The sequence below is a fragment of the Neofelis nebulosa genome, chromosome 14 (assembly GCF_028018385.1).
Source record: "Neofelis nebulosa isolate mNeoNeb1 chromosome 14, mNeoNeb1.pri, whole genome shotgun sequence".
Taxonomy (NCBI): domain Eukaryota; kingdom Metazoa; phylum Chordata; class Mammalia; order Carnivora; family Felidae; genus Neofelis; species Neofelis nebulosa.
In genome coordinates this window covers 45,594,168-45,608,265 of record NC_080795.1, presented here as the reverse complement: position 1 = coordinate 45,608,265, position 14,098 = coordinate 45,594,168, and the positions used below count along the sequence as shown (strand labels likewise).

The following is a 14,098-nucleotide window of genomic DNA, read 5'->3' as shown; positions in this document are numbered from 1 at the left end:
TAACTGTACATCATGAATATAATCATTTTACAACATGGATACTATTTACGTCTATGTATGTATATATTTATCAAACAAAATAGAAAAAACAAGCTCTGGGAAGAAATACAAAACTAAATCGTTAATACTGGTTATCACCAAAGTGATTTTTCTCTCTTGTATATTCGTGCTTTAAAAGTTCCTTTAATGAAGACTTATGCTAAGTGAGCTAAGTCAGAGAGAGGAAGACAAATACTATTATATCACTTGCATGTGGAATCTAAACAAGCTGTACTCACAGAGACAGAGAGTAGGATGGTGGTTACCAGGGGCTCAGGGGTGGAAAAATTGGGGGGATGCTGTTAAAGGTTACAAACTTGCAACTAGAAGATGAAGAAGTTCTGGAATCCTAATGTACAACTTACTGATTATAGTAATACTGTATTACATACTTTGAAGTTGCTAAGAGACTAGGTATTAAATGTTCTCATCACAAAAGGGAAATGATAATTATGTGACCTACAGAAGTGTTAGCTGACACCATGATGGTAATCATATTGCAATATATAAATGTAGCAAACTGATATGTTATATACCTTAAACTTACACAATGCTATGTGTCAATTATATCCCAATTTTTAAAAAAATTCCTTTAATGAAACTATGTTACCTTGGTACCATTTAAAAAGCCCATTTTTATGATCTTAAATGAATTTTAAATTATATATTTTAAAGGTAAAATATACACTAGTTCTGCCATTTTTGTTTTTGTTTATAAAATTGTTCGCATATGTGTGTGGGGGGGTGTTGGGAAATACAAAATTGACTGGGAAACAAGTAAGGTTCATTCTCAAGTCTTTGAAAGTCACAGAATCCATGACTAAACAAATGATGGAGCAGGATGGATGTGAGCTATTGAGAAAATAATGATGTATACAGCAATTATATTAACTACATTTAGGCATTTCAACACCTTAACTTCATTTGTAATACATACATGATGGTATCCAAGAGATTTATTTAACAGCAGCAGCATTAAGAACAAATCTTAAGCTTTTTTCTGAGCTTCTTCTTTTCCCCAAGGTATCTTATTAACATATGGATTAAGAACTACAATTAAAGACATTGAGTAAAACTGGAAAAAATGTAATGTAATAGTACATCTTCTTTCAGAATAAGTAGAAATTATAATTATCAAATTAAGATATTAAAAAACTCAAGATAGAACAATATAAACCAAAAAGATAAAAAAGAATTACATGGGAAAACTTTCTGTTTTTCATAGATGCTCAACAATTTTAACATCAGTTTCTATGAAAATTCACTAAAGCCAACAATAGCAAAGTTTTAATTTATAAATGATCTCAAAATTCCATTTCTGTCAAAATATTTTATTAAAGTTGCAGGCAACTCTTTCAAAGAAAAAAAAACAAACCACTACTAGGCACAGTGTAGAAACCCATCTGCTCAGAGGTGTGAGATAGATGTAGCAAATTACATCTGCAAGCCTCACTGCAAATGCTTCGTAATGAAACTCAAGATGTTGATTTTGACCCAAACACCCTATACAGATTGGATCTGACCACATTAGAGATCATCTCTCCCTTTCTATGGCAATTGAAATCAGATGACACATTTCAACAAACAGCTCCTCATTATGAACTTTTGAAGTCCAAATTCAGTTATGCCTGAAATCTAGGAGAACCCTCCATGCTCATTCTATTGATCATTTTGTAATTGTTTTTCTTTTTTTGTCATGTCGTAATGACAAAGAATTTTTTTTCAATTATTTATGAACTTGAAGACACATCAGAAATTTACCTTTTCATTCTTTAAGTTCTTTTTTCTCCTTACAGTAACCAAAATTATTTGCCGAATAGCATACTCTACAACTACTTAGTGAACCCCTATTTCGTGCCATTCATTGTGCTAAATTGTGCTAAATGATAGGAATAGTACCGTGAACAAGACAGATACACTTCTTACACTTTTTACCCTAGGAGGGCAATCAGGAGCTGAATAAAAATAATTAAAATAGGGATAGGAGTATTAAGAGTGATGAGTCAGAAGCACTAACATCACAGAACAGACGGAGCTGGCAAGTTAAATACGTAGAAGCCTAAAAATTGAGAAGAAAGGCTAGAAAAAAGATCAAGAAGGAGGCAGTCACATATACAGCATATGCTAAGACCCTGCAACAGTAGAGTTGTCCTTGTTTAAACACAGAAAAAAGATAGTGAGGCTGGGGGTGGGCAGTAGCAAGCAGTGGGGAGAGCGGCCCTACTTTTCTCTACAGAAACAATGGATTTGAATTTCCTTTGTAAATCAGAGCGGTATGATTAACAACCCATCACTATACACAGACATACACACACACACACACACACACACACACACACACACCATGCAATATACTGAAATATTTCCATCAAATAAACGGCTTGAAGCACAAAACTTTAGTTACACAGGAAATATTATTCTTTGTTATTTATTCTATAAGTTTAAATAATTGGTGTCGATAAACTAGTTTCAAGATAAGTCTGTAACTCAGAATAACCAAGCAACACCAAAGACAAAGCAAGAAAAATTAATTCAAGAGGAGTTGTGAGGACAAGGAAAACAACAAAGAAAGAAATAAGAGAAAATTTTAATTGAAAGCATGGTGCTCATAATTACCAGAGACAAATAGTGAGATTAGTATCAAAATTTTAACTAAAAGTTAAAGTTGCTTTCTGTAATAGAATATGTGGAGAATGAATCATAAGTTCCATTTTTGTTTAAGTTCTCCTGACTTGATTTCTGTTCCTTGCAACCTAAGAATATCAACGCATACATAAATACCACCCTCTCTCCTGTCTTTCTCAAATAAAACACACACACACACACACACACACACACACACACACACACACACACACACACTGTAGGTTTGTTAACATCAATTCTTCATGAGAGAGTTCAAGATGGTGACATAGGAAGACCCTGAACTCACCTCCTCCCATGGACACAACAAATTTATAACTACATATGGCATGCTTTTCCTCTAGGATCCATGAACTAGATGAGTAGCACCTCCACTCAAAAGCCAAGAAAGACACACGTAGAAGGGTGGGAAGGCAAACACACCTTGTCCCAAAAACCACCTCGGAGGAGGCACATGAGGGAGGGTTTCTACAAATACAGAATACACCCTGGAAAATTAAGGGATCGTGCCCCAAATCAGGAATCCTGACCTTGGAGGCAGGCATAGTAGAGACAAGGTGTAAAATGTCTGGTTTTGGGGATCCTGGGTGGCTCAGTCGGTTGAGTGTCTGACTTTGGCTCAGGTCATGATCTCAGCGTTTGTGGGTTTGAACTCCATGTTAGGCTCTGTGCTGACAGCTCAGAGCCTGGAGCCTGCTTCGAATTCTGTGTGTGTGTGTGTGTGTGTGTGTGTGTGTGTGTGTGTGTGTCTCTGCCCCTCCCCAACTCGTGCTCTCTCAAAAATGAATGAACATTAAAACAATTTTAATGTCTAGTTTTGAATACCAATAAAGATTAAGACCAGAAGAATCACAATACATTAGAGAACAAAGACCTGTTCTTAAAGGGTTTGCCCACAAACTCATTTGCCCTATGATCCAGCACAAAAACAAGAAAAAGCCCCTAGACCATAACACAGGGAGACCCATTTACTAATTTTAAAGAGAGACAGGAATCTGTAATTTTAAATTAAATAATTTAAAAATGTAAAAAATCAGTCTGCTGTGGACGGATGTGCTGTCAACAGCCATTTTTGCAATCTCATCCTACCTTGTTGGTGAAGGAGCCAACAAGTACCATTTTAGGTGGACCCCTTCTAGGCTTCTGGCACCAGTGGGTAGGTGTGGTCTGCCCACCATTCACCTTGAACAGGCTGGGTGAGCCTCCTGCCCCTCCCCACTTCCATGTAGCACCCAAGGTGTAAAAAAAGCCAGATAAGTATCCCAAGTCATGCCCAATCCACCAAGAATGCAAGCCACAACCAGAACAGGCAAGCAGCCGGAAGCCCACTCTCCCCATGCAGTAGCCAAGACACACAAGCCAGGTGAGTACCTAGAGCCCCACCTTGCACACAATACCAACTGAAGCCCTATCAAAGCCAGGGGACAAACAGCCCACAGGATGTCTACATCTGTGGGGATGCCCATAGAATGACTAGCTCTGGTAGCCACAGGGCACACAAAACACCTGGGCCACACAAAACACCTCCTACACAAGACTATTCCTTCAAGGTTGAGGGAGATAGCCATTTCACTTAATACATACAAACACAGAGAAACAAGCAAAATGAGTAGACAGAAGAACATATTCCAAAGAACAAGGCAAATCCACAGGAAAAGACCTTAATGAAATGGAGAGAGGCAACCTACGAGATAAAGGGTTCAAAGTAATGGTCATAAAGATGCTCACCTATCTAAGCAATGGAGAAGCACCAAGAATTTCCTTCCACAAAGAGACAGAAAATAAGAAAACACGAAACATTAAAACTAAACTTATAAGTATACTAGAGGGATTTAACAGCAGAATGGATGAAACAGAAGCACCATCAATGAATGAAAAACAAAGGAATGGAAAACAAAAAGCATAAAAATTAAAAAAGAATTAAAAGTAGTAAGGATACTTTAAGGGACCTCTGGAAGAATATCAAATGGAATAACATTCTCATTATCCGAATCCCAGAAGGAGAAAAGAGAGAAAAGTCAAGAAAAAATTATTTGAAGAAATAATGGCTAAAAACATCCATAATCTGGGGGAAGCAAACAGACATCTATGTCCAGGACGATCAGAGAGGCCCAAATAAGATGAACCCAAAGACAAACACACCAAGACACATTCTCATTAAAATGATAAAAGGTAAACAGAGAGTAGTAAGAGAACAGCAACATATTACATACAGGGAAAACCCCCTAAGGCAATTAGCAGATATTTCAGCAAAAACTTTATAGATCAAAAAAGAGTGGCATAATATATTCAAAATGCTAAAAGGAAAAAAAAATGGCCAACCAAGAATTCTGTACCCAGACATTATCATTCAGAAAGATTGAGAATTTTCCAGTTAAGCAAAAGGTAAAGGAGTCATCTACTTAAACAGGCTACAAGAAATGTTCAAAAGAATAAAAATACAATGTACTATTTAATAAGAAAACATACAAAAGTAAAAATCACACTGGAAAAGGTAAATAAATAATAAAAGTAGTAGACATATTACTTATAAACCAAGTATGAAGAGTATAAAAGTTGTAAAAATTAAAAAAATAATAATTAGTTCAGGGATACATAAAAAGATGCAAAACGAATCATCAAAAATATGAAACATAAGGGGCACGTTGGTGGCTCAGTTGGTTAAGTGTCCACCTCTTGATTTTGGCTCAGCTCATGATCTCACAGTTCATGGGCCCATGCCCCTCATCAGGCTCTGTGCTGACAGCAAGGATTTCTCTTTCTCTCTCTCTCTCTCTCTCTCTCTGCCCCTCCCTCTACTGCACCGTCTCTCTCTCTCTCTCTCAAAATAAATAAACATTTAAAAAAATTATGTCTTTAAAAATATGAGATATAAGGTGGGGGAAAGTAAAAATATAAAGCTTTGAAATGTATTAAAAATTAAGTTACTGTGAACTTTAAAATGACTGTTATATACATAAGATGATATGTGTAAACCTCACAGTAACCACAAAGAAAAAACTTCTAGTAAATGCACAAAAGAAAAAAATCTAATTACATTAAAGGAAACAATCAAAGCATAAGAGAGAAAAAGAAGAAAAGGAACAGAGAAGAACTGCAAAAAACAGCTGGGAAACAATAAACAAAATGACAATAAATATATACCAATGGATAATTACTTTAAATGCAAATAGACTAAACTCCCCATCAAAAGACACAGAGTGACTGAATGAATGAATTAAAAAAAAAAAAAAAACCCATATATCTGTTGCCTACAAGAGACTCACTTCAAATCTAAAGACACACACAGACTCAAAGTAAGAGGATGGAAAAGGATATTCCATGCAAATGACAATGAAAAGAAAGTTGGGGTAGCAATACTTATGTCAGACAAAATAGACTCTTTTTTTCTTTTCAAATTTTATTTAAATTCCAATTGGTTAACATACAATGCAGTACTGGTTTTAGGAGTAGAATTAGCTAAAGCAATCCTGAAAAAAGCAAAGCAAAGCTGAAGCCATCATGATTCTGGACTTCAAAATAAAGGAGAGCATTAAAATAAAGGAGAGCATTATACAATGATGAAAGGATCAATCCAACAATAGGATATAACATTTTAAAACATTTATGCACCCAATAGAAGCACCTAAATACATAAAGCAAATATTAACAGAAGTAAAGGCAAAAATAGATGGCAGGATAAGAACAGTAGGAGACTTTAATACTCCACTTGTATCAATGAGGAGATAACTCAGGACAGAAAATTAATAAGGAAACATTGGCCTTAAAAGACACATTAGATCAGATGGACTAAAGAGATACATACAGATTATTCTATCCAAAAGCAGAAGCATCACTTCTTTTCAAGGACACATGGAACATTGTCCAGCACAGATTACATGCTAGGCTACAACACAAGTCTCAATAAATTCAAGAAGAATGAAATCACATCAATTATCTTTTCCAACCACAAAGGTATGAAACTAGAAATCATTTATAAGAAAAAAATCTGGATAAAACAAACATATGGGGATTACAAAACATGGTATTAGACAATGGATGTTCAAATCTCATGAAATAATCTCCTTCCCTCAAGATAGGTTTGGCCAATGAGAATAACCATGTGGTAAAAAACAAAAAAACAAAAAACTGTTTTTACTTTAGGTTTCAGGGCTGATTATATTCTCCCACTATTTTCTCCCAGGGAGTAAGAAAAATAGACTTTAGAAGTTTCTATTTGATTCTTGCCCTCTCCATCTGGTGTGTGATTTTTTAAAATGTTCAAAAACAAACTAAGATGCTATCTAACTCAGTTCTAGGAATAAAATATCAGAATATAACACCTTCTGCTTTAAAGATGGAGACTTCTGTAGTTCCTTAAGTCATTGATAACGTATTTGAAAGACAAGGTGAGAAGAAAGTAATTTATCATACAAGAGTAGAAAAAGAAGCTGGCAGAAGTGCTATAACAGGGATTTTAAAGAGTATTCAAAAGATAAAGGGGGCGCCTGGGTGGCGCTGTCGGTTAAGCGTCCGACTTCAGCCAGGTCACGATCTCGCAGTCCGTGAGTTCGAGCCCCGCGTCAGGCTCTGGGCCGATGGCTCGGAGCCTGGAGCCTGTTTCCGATTCTGTGTCTCCCTCTCTCTCTGCCCCTCCCCCGTTCATGCTCTGTCTCTCTCTGTCCCAAAAATAAATAAAAAACGTTGAAAAAAAAAAAAAAGATAAAGAATAGTAGGGCAGTGTATATCAGTCCTTTCATAAAATCCATTAGATAAAAGGGGGATATGATATTTGTCACATCTTTAAATCACTGAGGGACTGTATTTCCAGCAACCTGGTAGATTTAGTGCCCTGAATGACATTTGTGCTAAAAACAAAAAGGATGAATATATTTATAAAATTTTTATACATCACACTATGAATAAAATTTATATGAACTGGTTTACACACACAGAGACATGCACTCCATATCTTCTTTTTTTTTTTAATTTTTTTTAATGTTTTTTTTTTTTTTTTTGACGGGGGTGGGGGGAATGAACGGGGAGGGGCAGAGAGATAGGGACACACAGAATCCGAAGCAGGCTCCAGGCTCTGAGCTGTCAGCACAGAGCCTGATGCGGGGCTCAAACTCACAAACCACAAGATCATGACCTGAGCTGAAGTCGGACGCTCAACCGACTGAGCGTCACAAAGACCCAGGCGCCCCTGCACTCCATATCTTCTTAAATTCATTAGTGAGTTTCCCCAAAAAAGTAAGGCTTTATTGGGGCCAGGGACTGAGAAAAGTCAGGAACTCAGAGGTAAGCAAAACAAATTGGTTGAGGCATTTCAAACCTGGTGAAATGGAACATCCTTGTTGACACTTGCATTGTAGAACCTAATAGAACATAAGACTTTAATGCATATGGCTACAATATTAATGTTAGAATAAACTAGAAATAAAACTGCCCTGTTTTTACCCTCTGTACATGATCAGAAAGTTGAACCTTGAACAGAGTGGAAAAAAATACATATAACCACAAACCAAGCCTCATAAAAGATTGTAACTTGAATTTTTATTATCTACATGGTATAAAATCCTCTAGTTTCAAGTGGTTGTAAACTGGTAATGCTCCCAATACATCAGAAATAAATTTGAACTACAAAGGAAGAATCTTTGAGCTCATCTTCAAAAAAATTTCTAGACAAATATTTCCAGGAAAAATAAGTAGACTCTTCCCCACAAAAAGGAGCGACAAAGAAACAAACAAACAAAAAAAAACCACACACACACAAAGAACAACACTAGGCATACAGGCAAGAATCAGCAGGACTCAGACAATAAAATAAATGATTCATGTATCAAGAAATATAACAATGCCTTGGAAATTATGAATAAAATGCAAGGATTTTAAAAAAATCAATGAAAATGAAAACATCATAAGCAAATTTTAAAATTTAATAAAGTATTACAAAGTTGAAAAACAGGAAAAATAATTTATGGTTTTAGACATCTTGATACCATGTACCTCTGAAGTAACAGAGACCGACAAGGGACTAGAGAAGATCTCCTGGGTGTTGGTAAAATTTTTGATCTTGATTCAGAAGCTAGTAACATGGGCAGATTTATTTTATGAAATGTATCAAGTTGTATACTAATAGTTGATGTATTTCATTTCTGTATGATATATTAGAATTCTATAAAGTTTTACCCCAAAAAAACAGCACATTAGGTACAGATGAAAATAAAATTAATAAACTGTAATATGAAAGAAATTACTCAGACTACAGGCCAGAAAGTCAAAGGGAAAAATATTAAAGAGACAAGAACAATACAGTAAAAAAAAAAAAAATGTCTAATATATATGTAGAAAGAATGAGACAGAGGCAATATATGAAGAGAAAATGCCAGAAAACTTGAAAAGTTCACAAAGACACCAATACTAACACTTAAAAGAACAAAGATTTAAAAGCCAAAAAAAAAAAAAAAGACCCTTAAAGCTGCCCGAAAGACACTAAAAAAACCCAAACTGATGGTGAATTTCTCAGAAAGGCAATGAAAAACAAAAGTAGGGGCGCCTGGGTGGCGCAGTCAGTTAAGCGTCCGACTTCAGCCAGGTCACGATCTCACGGTCCGTGAGTTCGAGCCCCGCGTCAGGCTCTGTCTGGGCTGATGGCTCAGAGCCTGGAGCCTGTTTCCGATTCTGTGTCTCCCTCTCTCTCTGTCCCTCCCCCGTTCATGCTCTGTCTCTCTCTGTCCCAAAAATAAATAAACGTTGAAAAAAAAAAAAAGTAAGCACAAAAGGATCTTTAATGGCCAAAACAAAACTATCAGTGGGAAACCATATATACATAAGGCAGAAGGAAAATTATCTGAGGTAGAAGAAAGGAATGAGCTGTGACAACGAATGACTAGTAAGGCATTGGTACAGAAGCTGGCATAGGTGGCCCATGACCAAATGTGACTGATTATCAGATTTTGTGAATAAAGTTTTACTGGAGTGTCAATTCATTGACATACTATTTATGGCTGCCTCTGTACTACAAAGCAAAGCTGAGTAGTTGTTACAAAAACCAGATAGTTGATGACACTGAGAATATTTACTATCTGGCTATTTATTGAATAAATTTTCCAAACCCTGCAGTAATTGTATACATGTAATATATATGCAATTATTTTTTAAATGATTTAAATTTATAAAATTCAGAAAAATAAGAGATAAATTAAAATATATAACAGTAATAGCCAGTCAATCTGGAGAGAATCACTGAATTAAAGTACTTAAAGACCTGTGTGTTGTTCAGGAGGAGAGTAAATACCATAAATTATTGTATGATTTACTAAATTAAAAATGCATCTTAGTATTTCCAGAACCAAATTTTACTTTGTGTAAAGAGTGTTAATTTCTAAGATTGAAAAAAATAGCAAGGGAATAATGTCTAATAGAGCAGTGAAAAATAAAATTAAGAATATAAAAGAAATGAAATAATCAAGATAGTAAAAAAGATAATTCAAAGAATGAGAGAAGAAATTTGTAAATCATATCTAATGAGAATCTAATATCCAGAATATATAAAGAACTGCTCAATTAAAAGGAAACATAAATAACCCAACTAAAAAGTGGGCCAAGTATTTGAAAACAATAAGAAAATAAAAAACAGCTTCTACAAATGGCCAACAAGCACATGAAAAGATGCTCAATATCACTAGTCATTTGGGAACTGCAAATAAGAACCAAAATGAGATCCACCACATACCCACCGGGATGGTTAACACCAAAAAGACAATTACAACTTGAATAAATTAGAACCTTCATGGGGCGCCTGGGTGGCGCAGTCGGTTAAGCGTCCGACTTCAGCCAGGTCACGATCTCACGGTCTGTGAGTTCGAGCCCCGCGTCAGGCTCTGGGCTGATGGCTCAGAGCCTGGAGCCTGCTTCCGATTCTGTGTCTCCCTCTCTCTCTGTCCCTCCCCCGTTCATGCTCTGTCTCTCTCTGTCCCAAAAATAAATAAACGTTGAAAAAAAAAAAAAATTAGAACCTTCATAAGTTGATGTGGAATTGCAAAATGGCAGAAACACTTTGGAGGACAGACTGTTAATTCCTCAAAACCTTAACCACAGAGCTACCATACGACCCAACAATTCTACTACTAGGTACATAGCTAACAGAAATTAAAATATGTCCATATGAAAAGATGTGCAAAAATTATCACAGCAGTATTGTTCATAATAGCCAAAAGATGTAAACACAAATGTCTACCAACTATGAGTGGATAAAGAAAACATGGTATTTCCATGAAATGGATTACTTTCAGCCATAAAAATGAAGACTGATAAATAAGTCAACCTCAAAAGCATTATGGTGACTTCCCATGAGAAGCCAGTCACAAAAGACCACGTATTGTGTGAATCCATTCATATTAAACACCTAGAACAGGCAAATTCATAGAGACAGGAAGGTCAGCATTTGCCAGGGTTTTGGATGAAGGGAGAAAGAGTAACTGTTAATGGTATATTGATTATTTTTTGAGTGATAAAACTTTTTTTTTGAATGATAAAACTTCTAAATTTGATGGTGGTGATGATGGTATAAACTGTAAATATACTAAAAGTAATCTAATTGTATGCATGAAACTGTATGTAAATAATGTCTAAAAAAGCTGTTAAATGGAATAATATTATGAGTTTTAATTTTTTTAAATTAAGGGACAAACTATTTGAATCTTCCAAAAATGATTCCAGAGTTAAAATAAAACAAAAACCCAAAAAACAAAAACAAAAACAAAACCACAACAACAAAAAACAACAACAAAAAAAGGGAAGCACTCCCCAGCTCATTTTCTGAGGCTATCATGTCCTTGACATGATACACAATAGCTGTTGTGATAATAAAGAACTCCTTACAACCAGAAGCAAATATCAAAGAATGGATATATCCAATATGCTAGAAAAAGAATCCTTGCATCAAGAACAAAATCACATAGGTAAGAGCTCTAAATAAGTTCCATCTAACTGTTAGAATTCTATGATTTTATGATAATGGCAATCATTTTATTAAGTACCAACATTTATTTCTGGCAGTAAAATCATTCCTACTTCTGATAAACCTAAGAAAACTACATTTCAAAGGAAACGCCAAAACAGAGAAAAGGAAAAAGAAATCAACATCAAGTCAAAGTCAAAAACTGCACAGAATATATCTGCTTTTCAATAATAGTATGTGTAATGATCTCAATGATATCAGCATTCATATACTTACATGCTAATAATATGAACAAGGTGTGGAACTGTTTACCATTGTAAAACATTTGAACCCTGTTATTAAAATATAGATTCACACTATTTACTTTGTGACTCAAAACTTTTCCAGGTTCACAGATTGTTTGAGATGAATATGTCAAAGTTCAAAAGGGTATGAATTTGCAACTGAAAATTCTGCAGTATCACAAATGAAGTATTTACTGAAGAGTTATGTCTCCGATCATCACAATATTATCTACTGTATTTTAACAAATGAGAAGTCTAGAAATATATTATGTTTGATGTAAATAATATATTTATTTGATTATATATGATATCTATTAATAAATCAAGTAGCTTAAGATCTACTTATCATTCTTAATTCAGCTTAATGCCAACTTCCAAAACCAACTGTCATCTTGATTTGTCTATGCTTCACATTTTAGTGATTATTCTGCGTTTCATATGATATTTTGTAGTCTGTTTATACATACATGAATTTTATTAAAATGTGTGGATGTCAATAAACAGCACCACTTAGTTCATTTACTTTGTGCACCCTTCTTTTTAAATCCACTTTGCAGATTACTGAATCTATTTTCATGTGGATCTTTCAATGAGAAGACTCATTTACATAAGCACTGGCATATTAAAAAACAATAAAACTAAAAATATTATTATCAAATATAACCATAGGAAGAATATTTTTTAATGTACCTTCTTCAAGGATGGGTCGTGGAATGACAAATGGAATCTCCTGCAGAGGTTCCATATACTTGTGGCCAGCACTAATAATCTTTATTTGAGGCATACAGAGGACAAGCATTCCGGGCATGCTGGTTTGTCCATGGTACCAACTTCTTACTGTTCCAGGAATGTCACCAGATACAATTGTACTTGGGGAAGGCAGGCTATCATTTGGAATGAATACACAACAAGACTGTACTTCAAGCTAGGGGAAGAAAAAAAAAAAAAGCAAAATTAAAATATTGGGAATAGACTAAATAAGGAAGTTAATATACCCTCAAATACTTAATATCTTTATCAGAATAAACAGGCAAGCCAAAAAAAAAAAAAAAAAAAGAAGAAGAAGAAATGTGCCATACTTACCTCTTTATGAGTTACTTTTACTGAAGAACACAATTAACACTTAAAAGGACATTGTTTCTTGCTATGAATTTGATCAAAAAGGCACAGTGAAATGAGATGAAAACATATCTGCCTTTCCACAGTTATTTCCAAGTAACACGACTGAATCAGAAAATGTGCTGGCAAAAAAAGGTGAGAAAATCCTCCTTCTTTTGCAGTTCATTAGATTAACACCAACTAAGGCCTTAGAACCAACTAGTATTGTATTGTACTCACTTAAAACACACACACACACACACACACACACACAAGCAGCTATTACCATGTGAATTTGGCCTTTTGTTTTTACTTTACAAACTAAAATATAAGGAAAGATGTTTCCAATGTTCAGATGATATCTCTAGACAAATATTAAAATATAACAAGTCTGTATCATGTATTTTCTTTTTTTATTTACACGTATCCCAAGATTCAAGTGTGTGTGTGTATCACATTTTATATATATGGATACATGGTAATGAAGAAAATTCAGAAGACTTAAAACTGAGAGCATTATTCCCTGCTTTTATCATACATCAAATTATTATTTAAATTTTAATTTCATGTGAAACTTTTATGCTTTCTTATTCCCAGTGTAGTTTACTTAGGTTGCCTGGCACCTTAGAGAGGTGAAATAATACTAAGCGATCTCAAATCAAAAATTAAATTCATCATGAGTTCTTTTTTTTTTTTTTTTTTTTTTTTTTTTTTTTTTAAATTTTCTTTTTCAACGTTTTTTTATTTATTTTTTGGGACAGAGAGAGACAGAGCATGAACGGGGGAGGGGCAGAGAGAGAGGGAGACACAGAATCGGAAACAGGCTCCAGGCTCCGAGCCATCAGCCCAGAGCCTGACGCGGGGCTCGAACTCACGGACCGCGAGATCGTGACCTGGCTGAAGTCGGACGCTTAACCGACTGCGCCACCCAGGCGCCCCTCATCATGAGTTCTTAATTCAAAAGCAATATAAGCTCAAGTCTATTAGTCTTAGTTGGTTCTTAGAAAGTAATATTTTTTACCTGGTTCACAAACTGCTCAAACAGCCTAGCATACTTAAATTATTCTCAAGAAAATACAAAATGTCATCT

At 35.0% G+C, this 14,098-nt stretch overlaps 1 protein-coding gene across 11 annotated transcripts in view; it reads right to left on the bottom strand.

The window, feature by feature from the left end:
- The window catches only part of VPS13B (vacuolar protein sorting 13 homolog B), an 805,543-nt gene that overhangs the window by 398,878 nt on the left and 392,567 nt on the right, over positions 1-14,098 (bottom strand). For all 11 annotated transcript variants that reach the window (XR_009253621.1, XM_058699594.1, XM_058699595.1 and 8 more), the window contains one exon: positions 12,601-12,835. Coding sequence is in view for 10 of the 11 variants with exons in the window: in XM_058699594.1 (XP_058555577.1) it covers positions 12,601-12,835 (235 nt within the window). In the remaining variant the exon portion in view is untranslated. The remainder of the gene's footprint in view (positions 1-12,600; positions 12,836-14,098) is intronic.